The 22,524-nt window shown below is 41.2% G+C and overlaps 2 protein-coding genes across 5 annotated transcripts in view; both read left to right on the plus strand.

Moving 5' to 3' along the window:
• Positions 1-22,524, plus strand: part of LOC148027247 (FkbM family methyltransferase) — a 41,887-nt gene that overhangs the window by 17,603 nt on the left and 1,760 nt on the right. The window lies entirely within an intron of this gene.
• Positions 7,336-10,314, plus strand: LOC148027248 (uncharacterized). The gene has a single exon (XM_087691826.1). The coding sequence runs from the start codon at positions 8,718-8,720 to the stop codon at positions 9,537-9,539; it is 822 nt and encodes a 273-aa protein (XP_087547952.1). The 5' UTR covers positions 7,336-8,717; the 3' UTR covers positions 9,540-10,314.

Here is a 22,524-nt window from a genome sequence, read left to right on the forward strand (position 1 = left end):
TTGATATGGGGGACAATGAATTTCATGCAACACAAATAATCTAAATGGAACACTTACACACAACCTTTTCTTATAAAGTATAAATCCATGAGAATAAGATAATGAATCAATTGGAATCCAGTTATTAGCAACTAATTTATTCCAATCAGCTTGACAACTGGGATCTTGGTCATATGTATCTTTCATAGAGATGAGAGAATCAAAAGATATAATAGAGATATTATGGATACTTGGTCTTCTACTTAAGGTATCAACAACAACATTCTCTTTTCCGAGTTGATATTGGATAAGTGGATGAAAACTTTGAATAAAAGCAGCCCATTTAATATGACGGTCAGAGATTTATAGCTAACTAAGGAGATGTTTAATACTTTGTTTGTTAGTTTTGATCATGAATTCAAATCCCATTGAATAGTATTTCCATTGATGTAAAGTTACAATTCCTTATCATAGGTAGAATACTTTAGTTTAGAGAGTTTAAGTTTGCAACTAGAATAGGCTATGTGATGTGAATCTTGCATAAGGACAGCTCCTATTGCTTATCCACTAGCATCAGTGACTACTAGGAAGAATGGTCTATTAAAGTCAGGTAATTGCAAAACAAGGGCATGGGTTAAAGCATGTTTCAATAAATCAAAAGATCTTTGTTGAATTATTAAACCAATGATATACAGTATCTTTATTTAACAATTTTGTCAAAGGCAATGTAAGCAATAAAAAATTTATCACAAATTTTTTGTAAAAGCTAGCAAGACCTAATAAAGAATGTAACTTATGCATATTTCTAGGAATCAACCAATTTAAAATTGCTTCTATCTTTTTAGGATCAACTTGAATACCATCAGAAGAAACAATATATCCTAAGTATTCAATCTGAGTTTGGAAAAATTCACTCTTTTAAGGGTTAGCATATAATTGATTTTCTTTCAATATTGTGAAAATCAAAGATTTGTTCATAATGCTTATTCTCATTTTTACTGAAAACCAATATGTCATCAAAAAAGACAAATTACATAATGCTAATGCTAAAAAAATATTTGATTAATCATATGACTGAATGTGACTGGTACATTAGTCAAACCAAAAGGCATAATAAAAAATTCATAATGACTAAATTGAGTTTAAAATGCAGTTTTAAAAATGTCAGGTGTATCCAATCGTACTTGATGATATCCAGATTTGAGATCTATTTTGCTAAAAATAGTGGCTCCTTGTAGTTTATCCATGAGGTCGTCTATCCTAGAGATCAGATATCTATTCTTAACAGTGATTTTGTTTAGGGCACGATAATTAATGCACATCTTATAGATATTATTTTTTTCTTTGACTAATAGGATGGGTGCACCAAAAGAAAAACTATTGGGCTTAATGAGTCCTCGGGTTAACAATTCTTTAACTTGGGCTTGGATTTCTTTCTGTTCAATTTGATTGTATCTATAAGGTGCTTTACATGGTGGTTGAGAACCAGGAACTAAATCTATTTTATGATCTTCAGGATGTGTAGGTGGTAAACTAGGTGGTAAGTCAGCAGCAAAACAATCTTTAAATTGTGAAAGAAATTGTGTGTGCTTAGGATGTATTTGATTTTCCTTAGCTTCAATTTTATTTACCCATATTAAGTATGATTTGTTATCTTTTCTCAATGTATGTTTAGCTTGTGTGTGATTAAGCAATGGAAAATTATCAAAGGTGTGTGTTTCATGTAATGTGATTGGTTTTCCATTAGAATGAATTTTCATTGAATGTGTGGAATAATCTATATCGGAATTATATTTGTGAGACTAAGGCATTTCTAAAATAATGTCACTAGCTTGCAAATGCACAATAAAGAAATTTTCGCGCTCAACATAATCGCTAATTTTAATTTGTAAATCATGAACTTATTGTGTACCATTGTATCTAGTGTCTAAGAATGCAGCTTTTATACGATAATGAGTTGGAACAGTATGTCAATTCAAAATTTTGACCAATTTTACAGAAATAAAATCATATGTATTTCTATCATCATGCAAAATAAATTTTTCTTTACCATGTACAAAACATTTCATCGTTAATAATGAATGAGGATTTGACATACCTGGTAAAGTATTTGAAGTAGTACAGATATCATAATCATCTTCTGTGCCGTTCAGAGTTGATTTGGAGAAGAGCTCAGTGTAAACGCCTATTAAGGAGGAAATTTAAAGATTGAAATCTTTAAGCTTTAGTAAGCTTTAAAGCCTTAAGCTTAAGGAAAATTTTGAAATCAACTAGGACAAGAGGATGTTGACAGCGGATTCGGCGCTTGTCAGTACATGCTGATGCCATAGTCGCTAGAATTTGGGGTTTCAGCTTTTTAATAAAGCTTATTAAGCTTTGATTGCTTATCTTTTCTTTTGAGGATAAACGACTTGCAAAGGAGCTTCCCGAGTGGTCCTTTGTCGCCAGAGAGTGGTCCTTTGCAATCCAACAGTACAACAGGGGTTTTTCCACCGCCACAAACACGTTGGTATTGATGGTTCGACTATAGAGCTTGTTTGTTATAGAAGCTTCGCCTTCGCGCGAGATGATAAGTGATTGGAAGCCCTTGATCTCAGCTTCGCTTTGATACCATTGATGTGCAAATCGGATGCTGGATGCGTACGTAGCGAGTGTCTGAATGTCCCCAAGAACAAAAGAACTCTACTAAAGCTCATAAAACAAGAAGGAAGATTTGTATGACATGAAGAAAAGAGAAAAATTGGGTACAATCTCCCCCCATGCCTTGTCTATAAGTGCTTCAGAAGGCATGTATTTATAAATTTATTAATCTCAAAGCTAAAAAATAGCCCAATTTTAAAATTAGGATGCTTTGGCATTTGTATTTGCGTTTGTCAAAATAAAGAATAAAGCAGTTGGGTGGCCCAAAAGTCGGATTGTGCCTAAATACAATGTCCAATAACGAAATATTTAAACCAAGCACCCATGTGCATACAAAATAATAAATGTTTGTCAAGCGCTTCAATAAATAATCGGGCCTAAATAAATATTAGCGCCACGCCTTTAATGATAAGGCACACGTCCATTTAAAATGATAATTTCTTCTAGGTAATTTGAATACACGCCATCGCCCAGTGCTTCCCAACACCACCGTTGCTTGCTCTACACATCAACTGAAGTATTCACAATTGTTAGAAAATAATAAAATTAAATCGACAAAAGTGAATACCTAGCAGTCTTCAGCTACAAAATAAATAAATAGGTTGGAACTCTGTCCTAACCTTAATTTAATACGAGTGCACTCTAAACTCATGAACGTCCATTAATTTAAATATGTATTTTGCGGAATCACCCACTGTGGAATCACCCACGTGCACATTAAATTAATATAACACCCGAAAAAGACAGGCGCCCCCGTCAACATCTCGCACAAGGAATCCACCTTGTGTACGAGCCCCGGCAAATAAGTATAGTTTTGCGGAATCCACCGCAAAACCTCATGGAATCCACTGTGGAATAAAAAACTCACGAAATCCATCGTGGTCTCACGGAATTCACCGTGGAATATGCCTCGTGGCATCAGGAAAAGAGCACATGGTATGCAAACTCAACAAGAGTTTGTATGGGCTCAAGTAGGCACCACGAGAATGATATCACAAATTTGATACATTCATGCAATGTCAGGGATTTCATCGTTCTTAAGTTAATCACTGCTTATACACCAAAAAGGCAGCATATGACAGTCTTATTCTCTTGGTATTGTATGTGGATGATATGCTAATTGTAGGCAAGGATGTTTATGCCTTGGACTCCTTGAAGCAGAGTCTACACAATAGTTTCGATATGAAAGATCTTGGTGAGGCAAATCACATTCTTGGCATGCGTATACTCAAAGACAGATCAAAGGGTCTTCTTTATTTGTCATAGCAGGAGTATATTACGAAAGTTTTGCAATGCTTCAATATGGAGGGGGGGAAAGCTATTAATGTACCATTGTCTCCATATGTGAAACTTAGTGCAGACAACAGCCCTACATCAGATGATGGTAAGGCTGAAATGGCCAAGATACCTTATGCTTCAGCTGTTGGTAGCTTGATGTCCTATGGTTGCTATACGTCTTGACATTGCATTTGTGGTGGGAGTGGTTAGTAGATACATGGCATATCCTAGCAAAAAGCATTGGGAAGCAGTGAAGGGTATCATGAAATACCTTAAGGGCACAAAGGATTTGTGTATCTGCTTTGGTAAGCAGAAGTCATTTGTTGTTGGTTTCACAGATGCAGACTATGCTGGCCATCTTGACTGTAGGAAGTCTACTTCAGGATATGTGTTTATGTTCACATGAGGAGCAATCTCTTGGATATCTAGGCTGCAAAAGTGTGTTGCACTGTCTACTACAGAGGCAGAATATGTGGCTGCCACAGAGGCATGCAAAGAGACTTTATGGCTTTCATGTCTGGTGAGAGAGCTTGGGATTATAGAGGTTCCTACCTCCACTGTGACAGTCAGAGTGCTATCATGCTAGCACGGAATCTTGTCTTTCACGCAAAAACAAAGCACATACAGGTGAAGTATTACTTTATCAGCGATGTACTTGATAGCAAAGGCATTGAGCTTGTCAAGGTACATACAGATGATAATCGTGCAGACCTTCTCATGAAAGGTCTTCCAGCCGAGCGGTTTGCTCATTGCCGCTAGATGGTGGGGATTGGATAGTATATGTGTCTTTCAGCTTTGTACATATATACACTTAGTTGATTCTTTCCTCTACCTTCAGGCTGCCTTTAGGTGGGAGGCTGTTGGGAATAAAGGCTCACCGTGACTTTCATCGTGTTCGGGTGTGAACACACCCTTACACTTTGTACTTTATATATGTTCAAAACTTAAAATGTGATACACAAGTCTTTGTACCAAACATCAAGTGTCGTGTTCACTCTCTCACTCTACTGCTCTAAACTCTCTGCACCTTCACTCTCAGCTCAGCTCACACATAGCTTTTACAACAGGAGAGAGAGAGAGAGAGGATAGGCGGAGATTAAAGGATATGGGGAAGGAAAGAGAGGTGAATAGAGGGAGAGTTAGCAAGAAGGAAAAAGAGAAGCTAAGAGGGATCTTTATTAATAAGAAGAGGGGAGTAAGGCTAGCTCTCATCAATTCCTTTGAAAGGAGAGCAACTCCACTATGACAATCCTCTTTTGACATGCTTTAATATATTATTCATGTAAATTCTTAGATCTATCGCGATTTTTGAAACATCTCACATAAACAGGCAATCGAGCGATGGATGTGTTGAAGCAAAGAGCAAGGAATGTCACCTAAGAAGAAAATCTTAGATTGGGAGCTCACATCAACAATTGTGTAAACTATTCCACTCGTGTTTTGAGCCTTTCAGGTTCCTTCTACTACATATGAATCTCTTGTATTAAAAAGGTGGTTAATGCACACATAAGACACATACTTTGATAGGGGGTTACTTGAAATACTCATTGTAAAAGTATTGCTTTATTCTTAAAGCAGAGAAGTCTTCTTACAAGGGTAATAAGCTAGACTTATGTGATTAAATTGGTAGTTATTCAAAGTATCACACATATGAAGGTTTTCTCACTCATTCTCCTCTCTCCCTTCCTCTCTCTCTCTCTCTCTCTCTCTCTCTCTCTCTCTCTCTCTCTCTCTCTCTCACACTCATTCTCCTCTCTCCCTTCCTTATCACAGATAAGCGCCAATGACGGGGCGCGGCCTATGAAACCCACGTAAGTTTTGCAGTGTGGAACTGCAACGGAGCTATGAAAACAGATGCAGGATTATTCCAGGAGACCTTCACCGGCAAGGACATCGTCCTCTACACAGAAACCCACCAAAGCCCACGCACCTACTTACCAGAAGTGAGGGGATATAGATGGGAGACGGCATGCCGCCCTAGAGCCCAAACAAAAGGAGGGACCCGAGGGTCTGGAGGGGTGGCTGTGTTGTACAGGGAGGAGCTGCAGCCCATGGTGCAAGTCATGCGGAAAGATGAGGAAGCCCGGTTCATGTGGATCTGGATACACACAGATCGCCCCCGAGACATATACATGGCGGTGTGCTATTTCCCACCAGCACACTCCCCATACGCACCACAGAAGGGCGAGTCACCATACCTACCATTGCATGAAGATATCATGCACTACTCCAGCTTGAGGGATGTCGTTGGCTGGAGACTTCAACGCACGCACAACACAAAGGCAGACCCCCTTCTTCGAGAGCGAAGACCACATGTACAAAGAGATTGCACCGGAGGAGATAGATTAATACTCACGATCACTTGGGAGTCAAAATGGCCTGGCCAATATAATTGTGGATGGGAAATCCTAATTTTCTAGGCACTGAAAAATGACTAAATTAAATTTTAGAATTATTAATATTGAAAATTAATTTAAATAGCCAAAAATCATCCTTGAACACTATCTCCTTCAATTGGTATTAGAACGAGTATCATTGTGGCTGTGAGATTGTGCATCCATCATCCAAGTAAAGCATTAAAGATCAAAGACAAGAAGAGGAGCAATTATCACTCAAGCGAACATTAAGGTATATCAATTCCACTCATCCATTAGTCTCATCTCGTTCTTGTTTGGTGGTTGCGGGCATCACAGGACACAGCTGAATGCACCGAATATGGCGAACACCTACTGGCGTTAGGGGGGGTACACGGACTGGCCATCCTGAACGGTCTCGACAGATGGCCCGGGTCGGATGCCCTCACATGCTTCCCACACAAGCACGCGGCCAATTGCATCGGACGGGGGGCACATGGAGCACCCACACAGAAACTGGGAGCGAGCACAGTGGACTATATCCTCGGCCCTCTATCACTTATCCCCGACGTCCAGTCCTTTAAAATATCACCTCGCCCACTCGCAGTGGCTGCCGACCATGCATACCTGCAATTTGACATAACCTGTAGGTATGACCTAAACCCCCCAGCAAGCAACCCCCCAAGATTCCCCAGGTACCACTTTACCAGGCTAACTGCGAGCGCATACTCCGACCATCTCTATTGGAGCCTGCAAGAAATGAACCCCCACGCACACTTGGAGGAGGTCACAGCACAGTTGGCGGGCACACTACACACCTCGGCTGCCGAATACTTCCCCCACACATCCCCTCCCCCTCCCCCCCGCCCCCGCCCCCCCCACCCCACTCCTCTGAACAAGAATGTCCCATAGAATAGCTGGTACGATGTAGAGTGCAAGGAAACCCGGCTCCGTCTTCAACAGGACGAAGCACGGGGAGTACACACGCATAAACAGGCACGCTTGATCTTCCGTCGCCTAGTGCGACGGAAGAAACGAGCCTACCTCTCCAAAGTGGAACACGAATTCTACCAGCTATTCTTAGGACAGGACATCAAAGAGGCATGAAAGGCATTTCAAGAACCCCGAGCCCAGACGCCCATCATCTCCCCGGACACTTGGCACGCATATGCAACCTCACTATACCAAGTACCCAAGCAGCCCCAGCTACCCCGGCCCCCAAGGAGCAGACCCAGATCATCCACATTCTTCAGCACGGGGCGGGTTTGGGATGCCATTGATAGACTCCAAAATGGTCGTGCCCAAGACCACGAAGGCTTGGTAGCAGAGCATTTGACCCATGCTAGAGACATACTAGCATCTCTCCTAGCACACATGTTCAACAGAGCCCTATGCGAAGGCTTCCCAGCCAGTTGGTCAGCCAACACCATAATACCTATCCTGAAGGCCGGAGACCCCATGGTTCCCACGAACTACCGAACAGTCATGGTTGGCCATGTACTAGCCAAGCTCTATGGATCCATACTGGACCACGAGCTGAGCAAGTGGGCAGAGCAACACCAACACCGAGCAGCAGGACAAGCAGGGTTTAGGAGGGGGTTCTGCACCCTTGACCATATCCTCACACTGAGATCCATCATAGAAGAGGGCAGAGCACATGGAAGACGGGTGTACTGCTGCTTCGTGGACTTCCGCAAGGCCTTTGACACAGTCCCACGAGGGAGGCTCACGCAGAGACTACAGGAACTGGAGGTACCAACCGAAATACAATGGGGGGATACTGGTACTATACGAATCGGTAATGGGCCGAGTTCGGGCACCGGGAGGGCTGTCAAAGGAGATCACCAGCACCATCGGAGTCAAGTAGGGATGCCCACTCTCGCCCACCCTATTTGGCCTCTACATTGATGAGATCTCAGAGTACATAGATAGATTGGGCGAGGAGGGATCGAGCCCGGGAGGGACATTGATACCTATCTTACTATATGCGGACAACATAGTCCTCATCTCCAGCACATCCGAAGGGCTAAAGCGCCAACAAGATGCACTACAGGCCTTCTGCCAAGACAAAGACCTAACTGTGAACCTGGGGAAAACCAAGGTCATGGTGTTCAACACGTCAATCCAATGGCTCCGACGGTCGGTACCCCCCTTCACATACGGCGGAGAAACCGTGGACATGGTCCAAAGATACATCTATCTGGGGATTACATTCTCTGGACCGAAATTTACCCTGAGAAAAGCCGCGGAAGATAGACTAATCCGAGGCTATGCAGCCCTCGGGTCAATGGAGAACCAATGTGCCCGCATAGAGTTCCAGGAACCCCAGACAAAGCTCTGGCTTTTTGACACCTTGGTCACACCAGCCCTCCTGTACGGGGCTCCCATATGGGGGTCCGATCTCTACCACACGCGGAAGGCCCCACAGGATTAGCCACTGCCTAAGGAGGAGGCCACCTATGAGGGATGGGAGCAGATGGAGAGACCCTTAATACTTATGATCTCACGGATGAGATCCGAAGCAAGCCCTCCGTACCACACGAGATCATCCGCATAGAGCTGGGGGCACCGCCCCTCGTAGCTGAGGCCCTCTTCCAGACCGTGACCTTCTTGCGCCGAATATGGGACCTGCCTCGGCACCGGTACCCCAGACTCGCCCTGAAGTCATCCAAACAGCTAGCAACACAAGGGGACACTGAGTGCTGGTATGCCCGAACAGAGACCTGGCTACGGCTCCATGGCCTGCACATGGACCACCTCCCCCCACTACAATACAGCCTAGACTGCCCACACTTGGAGCTCAGCCGAGAGGAGGTAAATCGCATCACCAGAATGGATATCATCCAGACAGACACCGCCCGGACATGGGTGACCCCCATGTCGGAACTAGGAACCAAGAAGGCTTTCTACCGAGAACACTTCTTGCATATCTCCTCGAACGGCTTCATCACCTGCCCAAGCTACATGGACACACACCTGTCTCACGGGGTCAGAAGTGCCATTGGACAGATCCGCACGTCCTCACACCAACTATGGGTCGAAACGGGCAGATACGGGGCCAACCCCCTCCCCCCAGAAGACCGAATCTGTCAGCTCTGCCATCTCGAGCCAGAGACAGAGGAACACTATATCTGTAGATGCCCAGTGTACTACGAAATCCGGGGACGCTTCCACTGCCTATTCAGCGAAGGATTCGGACCACTCTCCAAGGTGATGGAATTCAAAGACCAGAGATGCCTGGGGCTCTTTCTACTGGAAATACGACGCCACAGAGACCACCTCCTATGAACCACGGAGCAAAGACAAGGAGCCACCAACCAACGCACACTCAACGACTTCTACCAAATACCAGCTACCCTCCCCACCACCGAGCCCCCACCAGCCCAACCGGCCTCCCGACCCCCGGGGGCCACCTTAGAAATAGCTACAGCGAGAGGTAAGGCCCGGCGCCCACGCCCCGCCGGCCCGCGTCCCCGCAGAAGACACTGGTCAAAGATACAAGGGATACTACGCCGCCATCGGAGGGCCTTGCCCCGCCGCTTTAGCCTCTCCATGCTAGACCGACCCATGCGGGACATCTTAGGATGAACACCCCAGGAGCAATTCCACACCGCACTGGGAGTACCTCTAGATTGTATCTAGTCCAAATATCATTTTGTACCTACTCAATTTACTTCAACATAGCATAAATGTTAGCTTCACTGGGACTTTTGAAATCTCTCAGACATTTGTATGCAACATTTTGGTCTCATAGGCCAACTTGGCCTGTTGTAGACGTTAATATAACTTTCTTTCTTTCTCTCTTTCTCTCTTTCTTTGTTATCTTTTATATTTATTATCTCTCTCTCTCTCTCTCTCGTTCTCTCTTCCTTTTCCTTTCTTATTCTCCCTCTCTCATTTTCTCTCTTTCTCTCAATGCACTCATTTTCAAGAATTAAAAAAAAAAGAACAAGAATAAACCAATAAGAGAAGGATGGATTGTTCGTCTCCTCTTCGCGACAAACCCTCTCTTTGTTTCTCTCCACCCCCTTGTGTTTTCTCACTTATTCTCCTCTCTCCCTCCCCCCCCTCTCTCTCTCTCTCTCTTAATTTCTTGGTTATCTTTCATGTTTATTTTCTCTCTTTGCGACAAACCCTCTTTATTAGGAAATCGACCTACTAGTATGCACCTATTGGACTATATATAAGACTTGAAACTGCCATGAGAAGTAAATTGCACCTTGACTAAGATACTATGCCCAGACATGAAATTGCTAGGAGTCAGATTTTACTCTTATGACTAAGATACTATGCTCAGACATGAAATTGCTAGGAGTTAGATTTTACTTTTATGACCCTTTCGATAACTAAAGAGAGTTGATAACCAATGAATATTTGTAAATTGCAAATTTCTAAGGATGAGTCTACAAGGGACCTAGTGATCCCTAGGTTGAATCATATGCAAGGGTAGATATTTTGATATCATGAGAAGGTGATTGTGCATGGTTAATTGTTACATCTCCTAAGGGAAAATATATATATGATATAAAGGTATGATATGAAGGAAACTATGCTTGAATTGTGCATGATAAATATTGACTCATTTAGGAAAAAGCTTGTATTGTAAAGAAAATGCTAGAGATGTGTATCTTTTACATGTGACCAACATGTATTGTTTTCAAGATTGCACTAAAGAAGAATAAGTTGTGGATTGTATCTTCTTTGCGATATATCCAAAGGATGTTATTTTGGTCTGATGACTTGTGTTTTAAGATAAGGTTTGTTGAATTGGAAAGAAATGGTTTTCTTACCTAGGATATGTTGGTTGAATATTCAAAATAGTTGTTTGGATTGATGCTATGAAAAATAAATGTTTTTCTAGGTATTGATGATAGACTAATTGCTTGATTGTGTTTGCACAAAAGTTATTATGTCCTTATGGGTAGATTTACAGTCATGCACTAACCCTTTCCCAAGGTTAGTGGTAGCGAGAGCCCTTCACCAACAAGGGGGTGTTTAACCGCGCTGGATGTTAGGACCAAACCCAACTGTGAGAGGTCTTTCCATAGGGAACCCTTGGGTGGGAGGAGGTGAGGGTATCAAGGGGCCTCTGGCTAGTAAACCCTTATGCTCCTAGAAATCGCCCAAGTCTTCGCGACCTAGGATGGACTTCTTGGAAGGCTATGATGCTAGATAAGGGTGGATTGGTGGATCGTGTGCGTGAGATTGGACAGAAGTCCCAAATTAAGGGACATAAATCCAAGTTGGCATTGCACCTTGAAGAAGGCGCGGGACAAGCACATTGTTTTATAACTGCTTTCAAAATATTTCTTTGACATTGTCTTTGGGTCTATGACATAATTCACATGAAGAAACCAATGTTTTAATGGCGAATTAAGGAAGCTGTCTTTGCATGTCGAACCTAAATGTGTTAGGATTATTAGATAACTAAAACAAGTCCTTGAAGAAAGTGGGAGGGCAAGATTTGTCGTGGGAAACGTGAAATTTAAGATCCTTTAATTTTCCCGATAACATTTGGTTAAGTTATTAATCAAATGTGCAAGGTTGTTTAGCACATGTGATACACATGGTAGTTATTTCATGGTAACAGTCCAAGGACCCCAAGGATGCAGTGGGTATCAAAGACAAAAGTTGTGATAAGTTATGCCAATTGGGTTTTGTTGATCAATTGGTGTTAGCTTTGATTGGAGGACAGTTGTTTGGCCAATGAATGTCAGTGGTGACATTAGGGACTTCTAGGTTGCAAATGGCCTAGCCAATTTAATTATGGATGGGCATATTTAGTTTTAGGCAAGGCCAACATGGCTGAAATTAATTTTTAGGATTATTTAATTTTTAAAATTAATTAAATATTTGGATAATGCTGAAAAATGGGTTAAGAAATCTGCCACTTGGCAAAAATGGCCATGCAAACTGAGAAAACGTTTTTGAGGGTTGGGTCTCAGCTAGTTAGTTTACAACTTGGGAGAGAGAGAGAGAGGGAGTTGCTGGTCCTTTTTTTGATCAAAGAACAACAATTTGTTGTAGAAGACAACCATTTGGGGCCTTAGCATAGGCAGGGGAGCGCAAGGAGACAACTTTTAGGGGCTGGCAACGACATTGCTGATCACGTGATAGCATTTTGGAGTTGCTTGGTAGTAGATGATTGCATTAAATGTAGGCTGGAGCAGGCAGTAGGTAGATTTTAGGGTTTTCTTGCGAAAAAACAGATTTCTCTCATCTTAGCTTTCTCTCACCTTCTCCAATAATTTTTGAAATATCTCAGCACTTCTTAGCCATTCTTAGTAGATCTCAGCTAGATTAGGTGGATACCAGAATAATTTCTATTGTAAACCCTAAATTTATGTAGAAATTAGGGTTTAATGGCCACCTTGGGACCCTTGCCAGTAGAAGGAAGGCATGGCACACTGAAATCAACACATGAAATTTGTGGAATTGATAGGGATTTCAGATGCCAGCCCATCCATTGTAAATTGGGGTAGCATTCCGCCGGTTGGTGGTTCTATTTATGCAAGTCCTGGGTGAAAATCAAGGGGCAATTTGCCCAAATTGCTTGCTAATTGTATGTACAACAAGGGGCTTTTGGATGAGCAAAGGAGATTGTGGAATCTCAACTTGGTACATTGTCCATTAGCAATCAGAGTTAAAGAAATACTGAAAAGGGTAAAAAAACGGCTTTTGACTGGTCAAAACTGCCACTTTTTGCCTAGGAAGTTTTTCCCTATAGTTTGGGCATTCTCTCGTGCAGTTTTCTGCATGTGCAGCTTGCATGCTTAAGCCTCAACCTATTTTTGTGGAACAAGATCAATCATCAGCCTGGGCACCAGTCTATGCACTGGGTAGAAGGAGGGCAGCGTGTGTAAAAATTCAGATCCTTGACCCTTAATTAATGGATTAATGCTTGTCCAAGGGTTAATTAATGCATGGGACCACTTTGGGTTGCAAATGGCCTAGCCAATTAATTTTTGGATGGGCAAGGTCAATTTTCTGGGCATGGATTAAGGGCTGAATTAATTTTCAGAATTAATTAATTCTGAAAATTAATTAAATGACTGGAAATTGCTGAAAATGGATTAAGAAAGCTGCCACTTGGCAAAACTTTCCTATGCAAGTTGGGGAAAGGCTAAATAGGGCTGAAGGGAGAGGGAAATCTCATTTTTTCATTTTGGACTTGTTGGGAAGAGGTGTTGGACTGTTGCTGCTAGCTTTTGGGGCCATTTCCCAGCCATTGGAGACCATTTTGGTGATGGAGATTGCATATTCTTGACCTTGGGAAGCTGGCAATTGCTGCTGATGCACTTTCTCCTGAAGATCACAGTCTCTGATGCTCCTATTGTTGTTGGTGTATCCATTTGGGCTAGTACATCAGGGTAGCAGCTGATTTTGATCAATTCTTCGCGACAAATCTCAGAATTTCCTCTCTGTGCAACATTCTCTCATCTCCTTCAGCCTATGCTAAGCCATTCTCAGCAATTCTCAGCCATTTGGAGGAGATTTCAGCCATTTTTGGTGGGCTGATCTGTAATTTCTGCAGTAAACCCTAATTTACAGCAGAAATTAGGGTTTAGCAGCCACCTTGGGATCCGTGCCAGAGATTGAAGGCTCAAGGGATTGAAATCAGCAGTTGATAATTGAAGATTATCAAGGGATTTCAAGAGCCGGCCCATCCCAAATTGATTTGGGGCAGCATTTGGCCAACCAAGTGCAAATTGGAGAAGAAGTCCTGGGTGAATCAAGGGGCAAATGATCCAAAAGGCTTGTTGGTCATTTATGACAGCAAGAGCAATTGGTTAGCAGGTGGAGATTGAAGAATCTCGAGTTGTACTCCTTCCAATTGAATGAAAGCTAAAGAAATACCGCAAGGGGCGCCAATTTTGGGGCCAACAGCGTGTCTATTGTCCAAGAATGTTATGGTAAAGTGTGTATTTCATTTTATGTGCATTTATTTATTGTTGTAATTAAGTGCGGTTAAACCACCCTATCTGAGAAGGAAGGCTGGTTTCATGTGGAGCCAAACACACTCCACTGTGGTTGTGAATGCTGCTTTGTACTCAACTTTGTAAAGAAATGCTCTACCATAGAAAACATAGAAACAATTGTACGACAAGTACACAGACTGATATTGAACATTGTTAGGGTTAGGGTAAGTCAGATACAATGAATATAGTGAATAATGAAGAATGAATATTGAATAGAATACAATGTTCAATGTAGCAAATACACTAAACAACAATGGAAAATATTGACAGGGTTTTCAATTAGTTTTCGTTCTATCGAGGAATTTGTGTCCGTTTGGGGAGAATAAAGGTTAGACCTAAGATCTTTACAAAACAAGCAAGCTATTCCAATCACCATTGGTTGTTAGTGACAAAGAAATCTTTAGATGGTCTTAGGTGGAAGTAGAAAAGATAGGTGGAGACAAGCTAGGCAAGCTGAGCAAGCAAAGCAAGGCGGGCAAATTGACCTTGGAGATGTCCATGTGAGGTGCTGCGAATATGGTGGATCTAGAGTTGACCACTCCAAAAGACTAAAAAGGGATAAATGCATGTAGATGCATGTTTACAATAATAGAATACCGGTGCACTAGAGTTATGGAAGAGGCAATGCTGATGATCATCCTCGTACAAAATGCTATGCAATAGTGCCACTTGGATAGTACCCTCGCATGGAAATTGTTCACTTGTCCAAGCCCCTTTTATAGTCATGGTTATCTAGAGGATGCAGATAATGATACAATGTACAAAAAACTTTTTACTCTATATCAAGCAAAATAGGGCACAATGTCATGTCCTAAAGGTGTTCAAAGCAATAATACCGAAGAGCTCATTGTTTGTAGGCTTGGGATTTGTGTCAACTTTCACCCACCAAGAAAGCCATAGGTTGTAAATATGTCTACAAGCTAAAATTTAACAAGGACAGATAGATTGATAGATATAAAGCTAGGCTAGTTGCTAAAGGTTTTGCTCAAGAATATTGTAATTTTTATGAAGAGACTTGTGCTTCTATAGCCAAGATGAGCTCCATTAGGTTGTTGCTCTCTTTGGCTTCTCTTTTTAAATGCAAGTTATGGCAAATGGATGTAAACAATGCCTTTCGCAATGGATAGCTTGAGGAAGAGGTCTACATGCAACAACTAGAAGGCTATGTTATTGTAGGTAAAGAGCATTTGGTATGCAAGCTGAAAAATAGCTTGTATGGATTGAAGCAAGCTCCAAGAGCTTGGTATGGAAGAATAGATGATTACCTTAAATATCAAGGATTTCTAAAGAGTAATGTTAACCATACTCTCTATTATAAGATTGAAGGGAATAATATTGTACTTGTTTTGCATTATGTGGATGATCTGACTTTGAAAGGCAACAGTAATACTTTGGTGGAGACTGTAAAGTCCCATATAATTTTAGTTGGGAAAGCAATATATGACTTTAGTTGGGAAAATATATAATTTTCTCATGAGTTGGGAAAAAGTCTCCTTGAATCAAGGAGAAAATTTTTAATTACTACTTTGGCTATGGGCAGTTTTGTAGACTGAATATCTCTCAATTTATCAAAATATGACTGCAGTGAAAGCAAACTAGAGAGACAATAGGGTTTGTGGGGAGAAACACAGAGTGTGTACGGCAAACATTGAGAGAGAAGAGAAACTCAAAAAATTCAAAAGAAGAAGAAAATGAGCTTTGAATCGTTGAATCATGCTAAGTGAATCAAGCTGATATAGCAGAGCCAAAGCTCTGAAGATAATTGCACCGTCCTGTCTAAATTAAGTGGTAGAACCTGTAGAGAATCTGCATAGTCAAGGGAGCGAACAAAGTCCTACGACAGTAGGAATCAAAGGTAAATGTTGAAGGATGAAGGAAAGGACAGCCAATTGTAGAGGGAGCGAAGCATAGTCCTTAGGAGCTGCCAAAGACAAAGGATATGCTGAAATAAAGAGGATGTAACTTGGTGTTAATGGCGTGAATCTACTGCAAAAGAAGTTTGACGATGACGCCGTGTGAGGAGGGTTGATGTCGGATGATGTAGGTTGTAAAGAGCCAAGTGGAGATGGATGTAGAAGCCACAAAGAGTAATGTCCTCCTTGCGGGGGTGTAAACAAAAAGGAGTGAAAAAGAGAGTGAGAGAGAAAAGAAGATCAACGTGGGGAGCCCAGTGTTCCACTTATAAGGTAACATGTAGTGAAGAACAATAGATATGATGAGTTGATAGAACCCGAAACTCAACCTAAGGAGAGAAGGCACAAGCTCAGTTACTCCATGTGGGAAGGTATATGCACGTCTAGCCACTAAGCTATGGCCGAAACATCCAAAGCCGTGTACAGTCACTGTCCCTTAGTGGAGCGGATTGTACAGCCGAAGAAGAGGAAGGAGTTGAACGGATGCCTGTGTCTCTTGAACGAACCAATTGACGCGACAGTACCCAACAATCACCATCTCTTGGTGGAGGAGACTGTAGAACCGCAGGCCGTGGCCGTGAAGGCATTGGACTTGAAAATAGATGGGGGAAACCTCCGCAACGCATTGCGGCGGTCTATAGGAGGTTGTGGCTCCTAATAATCCTTATTTTGCTCATAAGGACTTAGTGTGGATTGGTTGCGTTTTATGGCCTTGAGCGTAATACTTTGATAGCCGATGTAGAACAATCTGTGTGGCCTAGAAGGGAGATGTGGCACAAGAAGTGCTTGGGGGTAGACTTGTATCCTTTGGTGATGTGGGGAGCAAAGATCGAAATCAACAGTCTTTAGTGGTAGGACCATTCTTGCTATAGTAGAGGCACTACCTACTGGATTGTTCATTAGGAGAAGCCATAGAACCAAAGTGTCCTTTTGTAAAAAGGAGGAGAAGAAGATAAGGATAACTCTTGATGCAGGAGAAATGGGGAGTAATCAGAAGATGTTGCCGCTCTCGCAACCTATCTTTGCCTTGTTCGAAGTAGAGGATCTTCTTGGCTCTCAGAGCACCTTAGGTTTTGATACCATGTTAGAATAACAATAGAGTGCGTACGGCAAACAATGAGAGAGAAGAGAAACTCAGAAAACATAGAAGAAGAAGAAGAAGAAGAAGAAGAATGATAATGAATCATTGCATCATGCTAAGTGAATCAAGCTGATATAATGGAGTCAAAGCTCCGAAGATAACTGCATTGTCCTGTTTGAATCAGACGGTAATATGTGCAGAGAATCTGCACATTGAAGGGAGCGAAACACAGTCCTCCAATAGTGGGATATCAAAGGTAAATACTGAAGGGTGAAGGAAGGGACAGCCAGCTGTAGGGGCGAACCGCAATCCTCAGGAGCTGTCAAGGATGAAGGATATGCTGAAATCTCTCCAAGATGATGGCTGCCATGGAGACGATTGTTGGGCAGCTAGTTGGAGAAGAAAAAGCAAGAATACTGATAAAGAGGGTGTAACCTGCTGTAAATGGCCTGAATTTGTTGCAAACAAAGTCTCATGATGATGCTAGGTGAGGAGGGCTGATGCCAGATGATGTAGGTTGCAAAACGCTAGGTGGAGATGGATGCAGAAGCCACAATCAGTAATGTCGTCTTCACGAGGGGTTAATGGCAATGGAGAGGATTGAGAAAGGAGAGAAGAATATGGAAGAGCGACAGAGTGTCAGAAGGAACGAATGTGTGGGATGAAGAATGAGGGAAGTTAGTGTTATATTTATAGGCATAGACTATCTTGAGTGGTGCCCCAATTCTCTTGAGTGGCACTCACGGAAGTCTTTCCGGTCACGCCTTGACACAAAATAATGATCCAAGTAAAGACTTTTTGGTGCAGTAAATGGAAATCAGAATAGAAATGAAGTAGGGGAAATGTATAGAATGACTTGGTTTCCCAACAAATCTGATCGTGAACATTTGAAGGTGTAAAAAGACAAAATGTTTTGCTATATACGTACTACCACTAGACCATTGGGATCTTCTAGATGTCATCTTTGGAATATTTTATACAGCCATAAAGTTAGCTGGTCATCTAACTGCAGGAATCTGGACTGCACCTACCAGCCTACTTTGGAACCTGAATAATAGGAGATATGGCTGTTATCACAGATGAAGTGTGAAGAGAGTCATTCCCTATATTATGGAAAATCCACCTACCAAAGGCTTCCCCTAAGCAATACATACAATCCTTATGCTAACTTGTCATATACTTCTAGCAAACCAAGAAAAGAAACATGTGACTCATTTCTCCACATGTAGCTAACATACACAATCATATGTGAAGTAGCTAAGACATTTGTAGATTCATCTACACATAGCCCAAAGAAAGAAGATTGCTTGACCTTGCTAATAATATCATTTACCATAGAATCAACAATAAAAGACACAAACATGGCTGCAACCTTGTCATTATTGTACACTCAATTTAGAGAGAGAGAGAGAGAGAGAGAGAGAGAGAGAGAGAGAGAGAGAGAGATCAACTGTACCGATTAACCTGAATACAGTCTAGAAGTGCCTGAGTAGTCCTGCACAGTCCTACACATTGAGTCTGAGAGTAGATATCTAAAGTAAGACACCTTAGAGGTGTACTACTGAGAGTATAGAGTGGTGCTGAGTGTAGTCCACACTCTCTACCTTGTATGAATTGTCATGTTTGAGTTGGTTGAGCTCCTTTGTGTTAGTTTTGCATTTGGGGATTAGCCTATTACTTTATACTGCAGCCATAGCTACCCTTTCTCTATTGGATAAAGTCTAGTATTGTTTCCTCTACATTGTCATTGCATTGCTGGTTCCTATTGTGTCTCATTTCCTCTCTCTCACCAAATTTTCTCATAAATGTCCCACGGGGGTTAGCACGTTAATTGTGAATGGGCACTAGCCAAATCTCGGACAAGGTCAAATGGATAGTTAATACTCTGAAAATTAAATAATTAAAGTCAAAAATTACAATTAGAAGGTTAGCAAGTGGCAAAAGAGGCTACTACCTGTCAAAATTAACCATGTAAGTTGAGAGAAGGTTTGTTTAGAGGTTGGGTGAGGGTCATTTGAGCATTCAGAGGCTGAAGGAGGGAGCCACCATCGAATGAGCTTTAAGAGAGGCGATGGCTGATCTTGCATTGTGACAGGATAGGGGCACTAGGTTTCCTTTTCTACCTCATTGAGAGGGGCGATAGAAGAGGAGGACCTGTTAGTTGCATTGGGGTTTAACCATTTTCAAAGTTGTTGGCACCATCAAAATTGCCATGAACGCTACCATATAAAAGATATTCCTTTCAATTGATTTTCTCTCTCATCCTTTAACATTTTCTTAGCAATTCTTAGCATATTCTAGCCATTGGTGAAGAACAATTGAAGAAATTGTTGCTGAAACCCTAATTTGTTGCAATCATTAGTGATCCATGCCCAATAATTGAAGACCTAGGTACTTCATGTAGTAGCGAAAGGCATTACTAACTGCCAACAATTCCCTCTCTTGAGTTGTGTAGTGTGTTGTGTATCAGTGAGCTCATGGCTCTTAGATGTAATAGACTGACTATCCTAACAAAGAAGAACAATTAATAGACACTGGTATCCACATGAACCTCACAGGATTTATTCAAATCGTTAATTTGCAATGTCGCTACAATAGTGAGCAACCGTTTCACTGTTTGAGAATATTGGTTGAGTTTACTAGTCCAAATAATAGGCAAACTAATGTGCTTCTTGCTTCACATACCCTTAAGTAAATGTGTTGAGGGTTCAACAATTTTAGCATAGTTCTTCAAGAACTTTCAAAAAAACCTAATGAAACCTAAGAGATTTTTCACTTGCCTTATGGTCCTTGGAATAGGCCAATTAAGCACTACTCGTACCCTCTTGGGGTTAATTCGATAGTTTCTCAAATAAGCGCTCTTACCTTAAGAGACATATGACGATATCTAAATGATCTATGTGCTCCTCCAATGGCTTACTATAAATGAGTATGTCATTGTGAAAAATGAAGTTATGGATGGAATAAGTCATTCATCATTTGCTAGAAAGTGGCGGGAGTGTCTATTGGACGGAAAAGGTAGGACCAAGAATTGATAGTATGCAAACGGTGCACAAAATGCTGTTTTTGGGGTATTAAGCAGCTATCCATATCTGATAGAATTTGGACCTAAGATTGATCTAGGTAAAATAGTGTGTGAGACAGAGCCAATTAATAAGTTCATCCATTCGAGATTATGGATATATGTTCTTGATGGCCACTTTATTGAGACCTTTATGATCAACAAAAAAGTGCATCGTGCCATCCTCTTTTGCAAGAAGGATAGGCATACCTTACGGAGATTTGCTAGGTTTAATAAAACCTTTCATAAGCTAGTCGTTTAATTGCCTAGCTATCCCACCTTCCCCTTTCAAGGTAAATCTATATGGCTGGTAAGAGATGGGGTGCTACCAATCCACGTCTCCATCTTATGATCTAATGTGCTGTAAGATGAGGGAAGTTGGTGGGGGTAATTTAGACGGAAAGATGTTACTAAATGCACAAGATAATAGATCCAGGTACTTATTTAACATTGGAATTATTATTGACATTATTATCAAAAGAAAGAGAATTACATTGCCATAGTGATGATTGTACTCTTTTTATAAAACATATACATGTAACAACATTTGGATAAAAAAAAACTTTGCTGAATTCAAAAGTTGAAATTATATTTACAATAGATTCAATGATCCCAGAGGATGGGCAATATTGGTCACATAAAGTTGATCATCAAACTCAAAAGAGATTACATGAGATTTATAACCTACAAAGATTGAGGAAGATCTATCAAAGAACTATTGTATGCCAAGGATGACATCCACGTGTTCAAGGCTCACTAGTTGGAAGTCTAGGGTCTTGTTTGTGTTGATGTTGAATTGAAAGATCCAGACGTAGCACCAAATGATCCCAATGATCCAAACCCGAGCCCTCCCTATAATGGATATGGTACTCTCGATCAATGGGTTTCATGTAAAATTATTGTCTTTGCACTAACCGAAAAGAAAGAAAATTGAGTGGAGCTATTGTCAAATAACATTGTAACCAATTGGCCATTAATAGAGCCAATAACCTTTAAAAGGTCACGCGGGCCAAATATCATCTTATTTACAAAACAACCAAGGCAACTACTCGCATTTACAAAGCAATTCTTTGCTGAAGATTCAAAAATATACTTGGGGATTTAATAGTGTTTACCGATGTCTTGGAATTCGTATTTACTTTCTTACTTTGTGGACAATCCTTGTCACCACAGAAGTGACTAGTCTAATGACATGCAAAGCAATGATCTTGTGACCAATCTTCACTTTAAGTGGCCTTGTATTTACCTTTTTTTTCTTTTATGCTTCCGAAGTGAATGTATGGGAAATTGATTTGGTAGGGGCTTTCATTGACTTAGAGCTAGAGGTGGCTTGATGGGAACCACTGGTTGACTAGCAGTCCTTGGTTGCAGCCAAAGTGTTGTCAAAGTTTTTTGCATGTGGACATCCTTGGTCACTTGTGCATTGAACTGGGACACCAGCAATTTTGGATACATAGGTAGCCTTTTAGAAAAGTGCTTGTTCAGTGATTGATTTTGTTCTCAATTAGCTTCAACATTATTTTCACTTATGAAAAGTTTGAAACCTTCAATACTTTGAATATGTTGATTGCTTCAATTGGTTTCCATGTTTGGTGGAGCTCATGCTCATCAGCTCAAGTCCCAATCAACAATTTTAAGTTTATTACATTGATAAAAAAGAATTGTGATGCGCTAAGATATGCAAGACCATCATAGTGGAAAGTCTGCTTAGTAGGCCTTTGTAATTTGACTGAAGCTATAGGTTTACGAATCTGATTTGGAAAATCCTTGAAACACGATATAGTAAGCATGCGAGAGAAGAATACTTGAAAGTTTATTCAATCCTCACAAGTTGTGGATCAGAATTTTGAGCCACAACCATGGGTGCCCGAAATGATGTTTTGGATCCGTGAAACAAAAACATAGAAATGGAAATTTGGGGACTGTCATTTTTACTTTGGAGGAAAAGTTTTTTTGTTTCAGTGTGGAGGGAGGCCTTCAACTTTACCCACCTATGTTTACATTTTTGGTCAACAAGCGATGTGTTTTAGGTTTTAGCTTTTATTTCTAGCTTTCAAATCTTTTCCCCGTCCCAAAGCGTAGTGACCAAGGATGAAGATGGATTGCTGCATTAGTGTTCCATGTGTTGAGCTAAAAATGCATTAGCTTCACTTAAACAGCCCAAAACATACTTAATTAAAGAAGAAACCTTGTTTATTTAAAAAGAAATGCGTTCCTAGAGAGAGTGTGTATCCCATAA

The sequence above is a fragment of the Lygodium microphyllum genome, chromosome 13, assembly GCF_053477565.2.
Source record: "Lygodium microphyllum isolate KBCC chromosome 13, Lygodium_microphyllum_v1.1.10, whole genome shotgun sequence".
NCBI classification, from domain to species: Eukaryota; Viridiplantae; Streptophyta; class Polypodiopsida; order Schizaeales; family Lygodiaceae; genus Lygodium; species Lygodium microphyllum.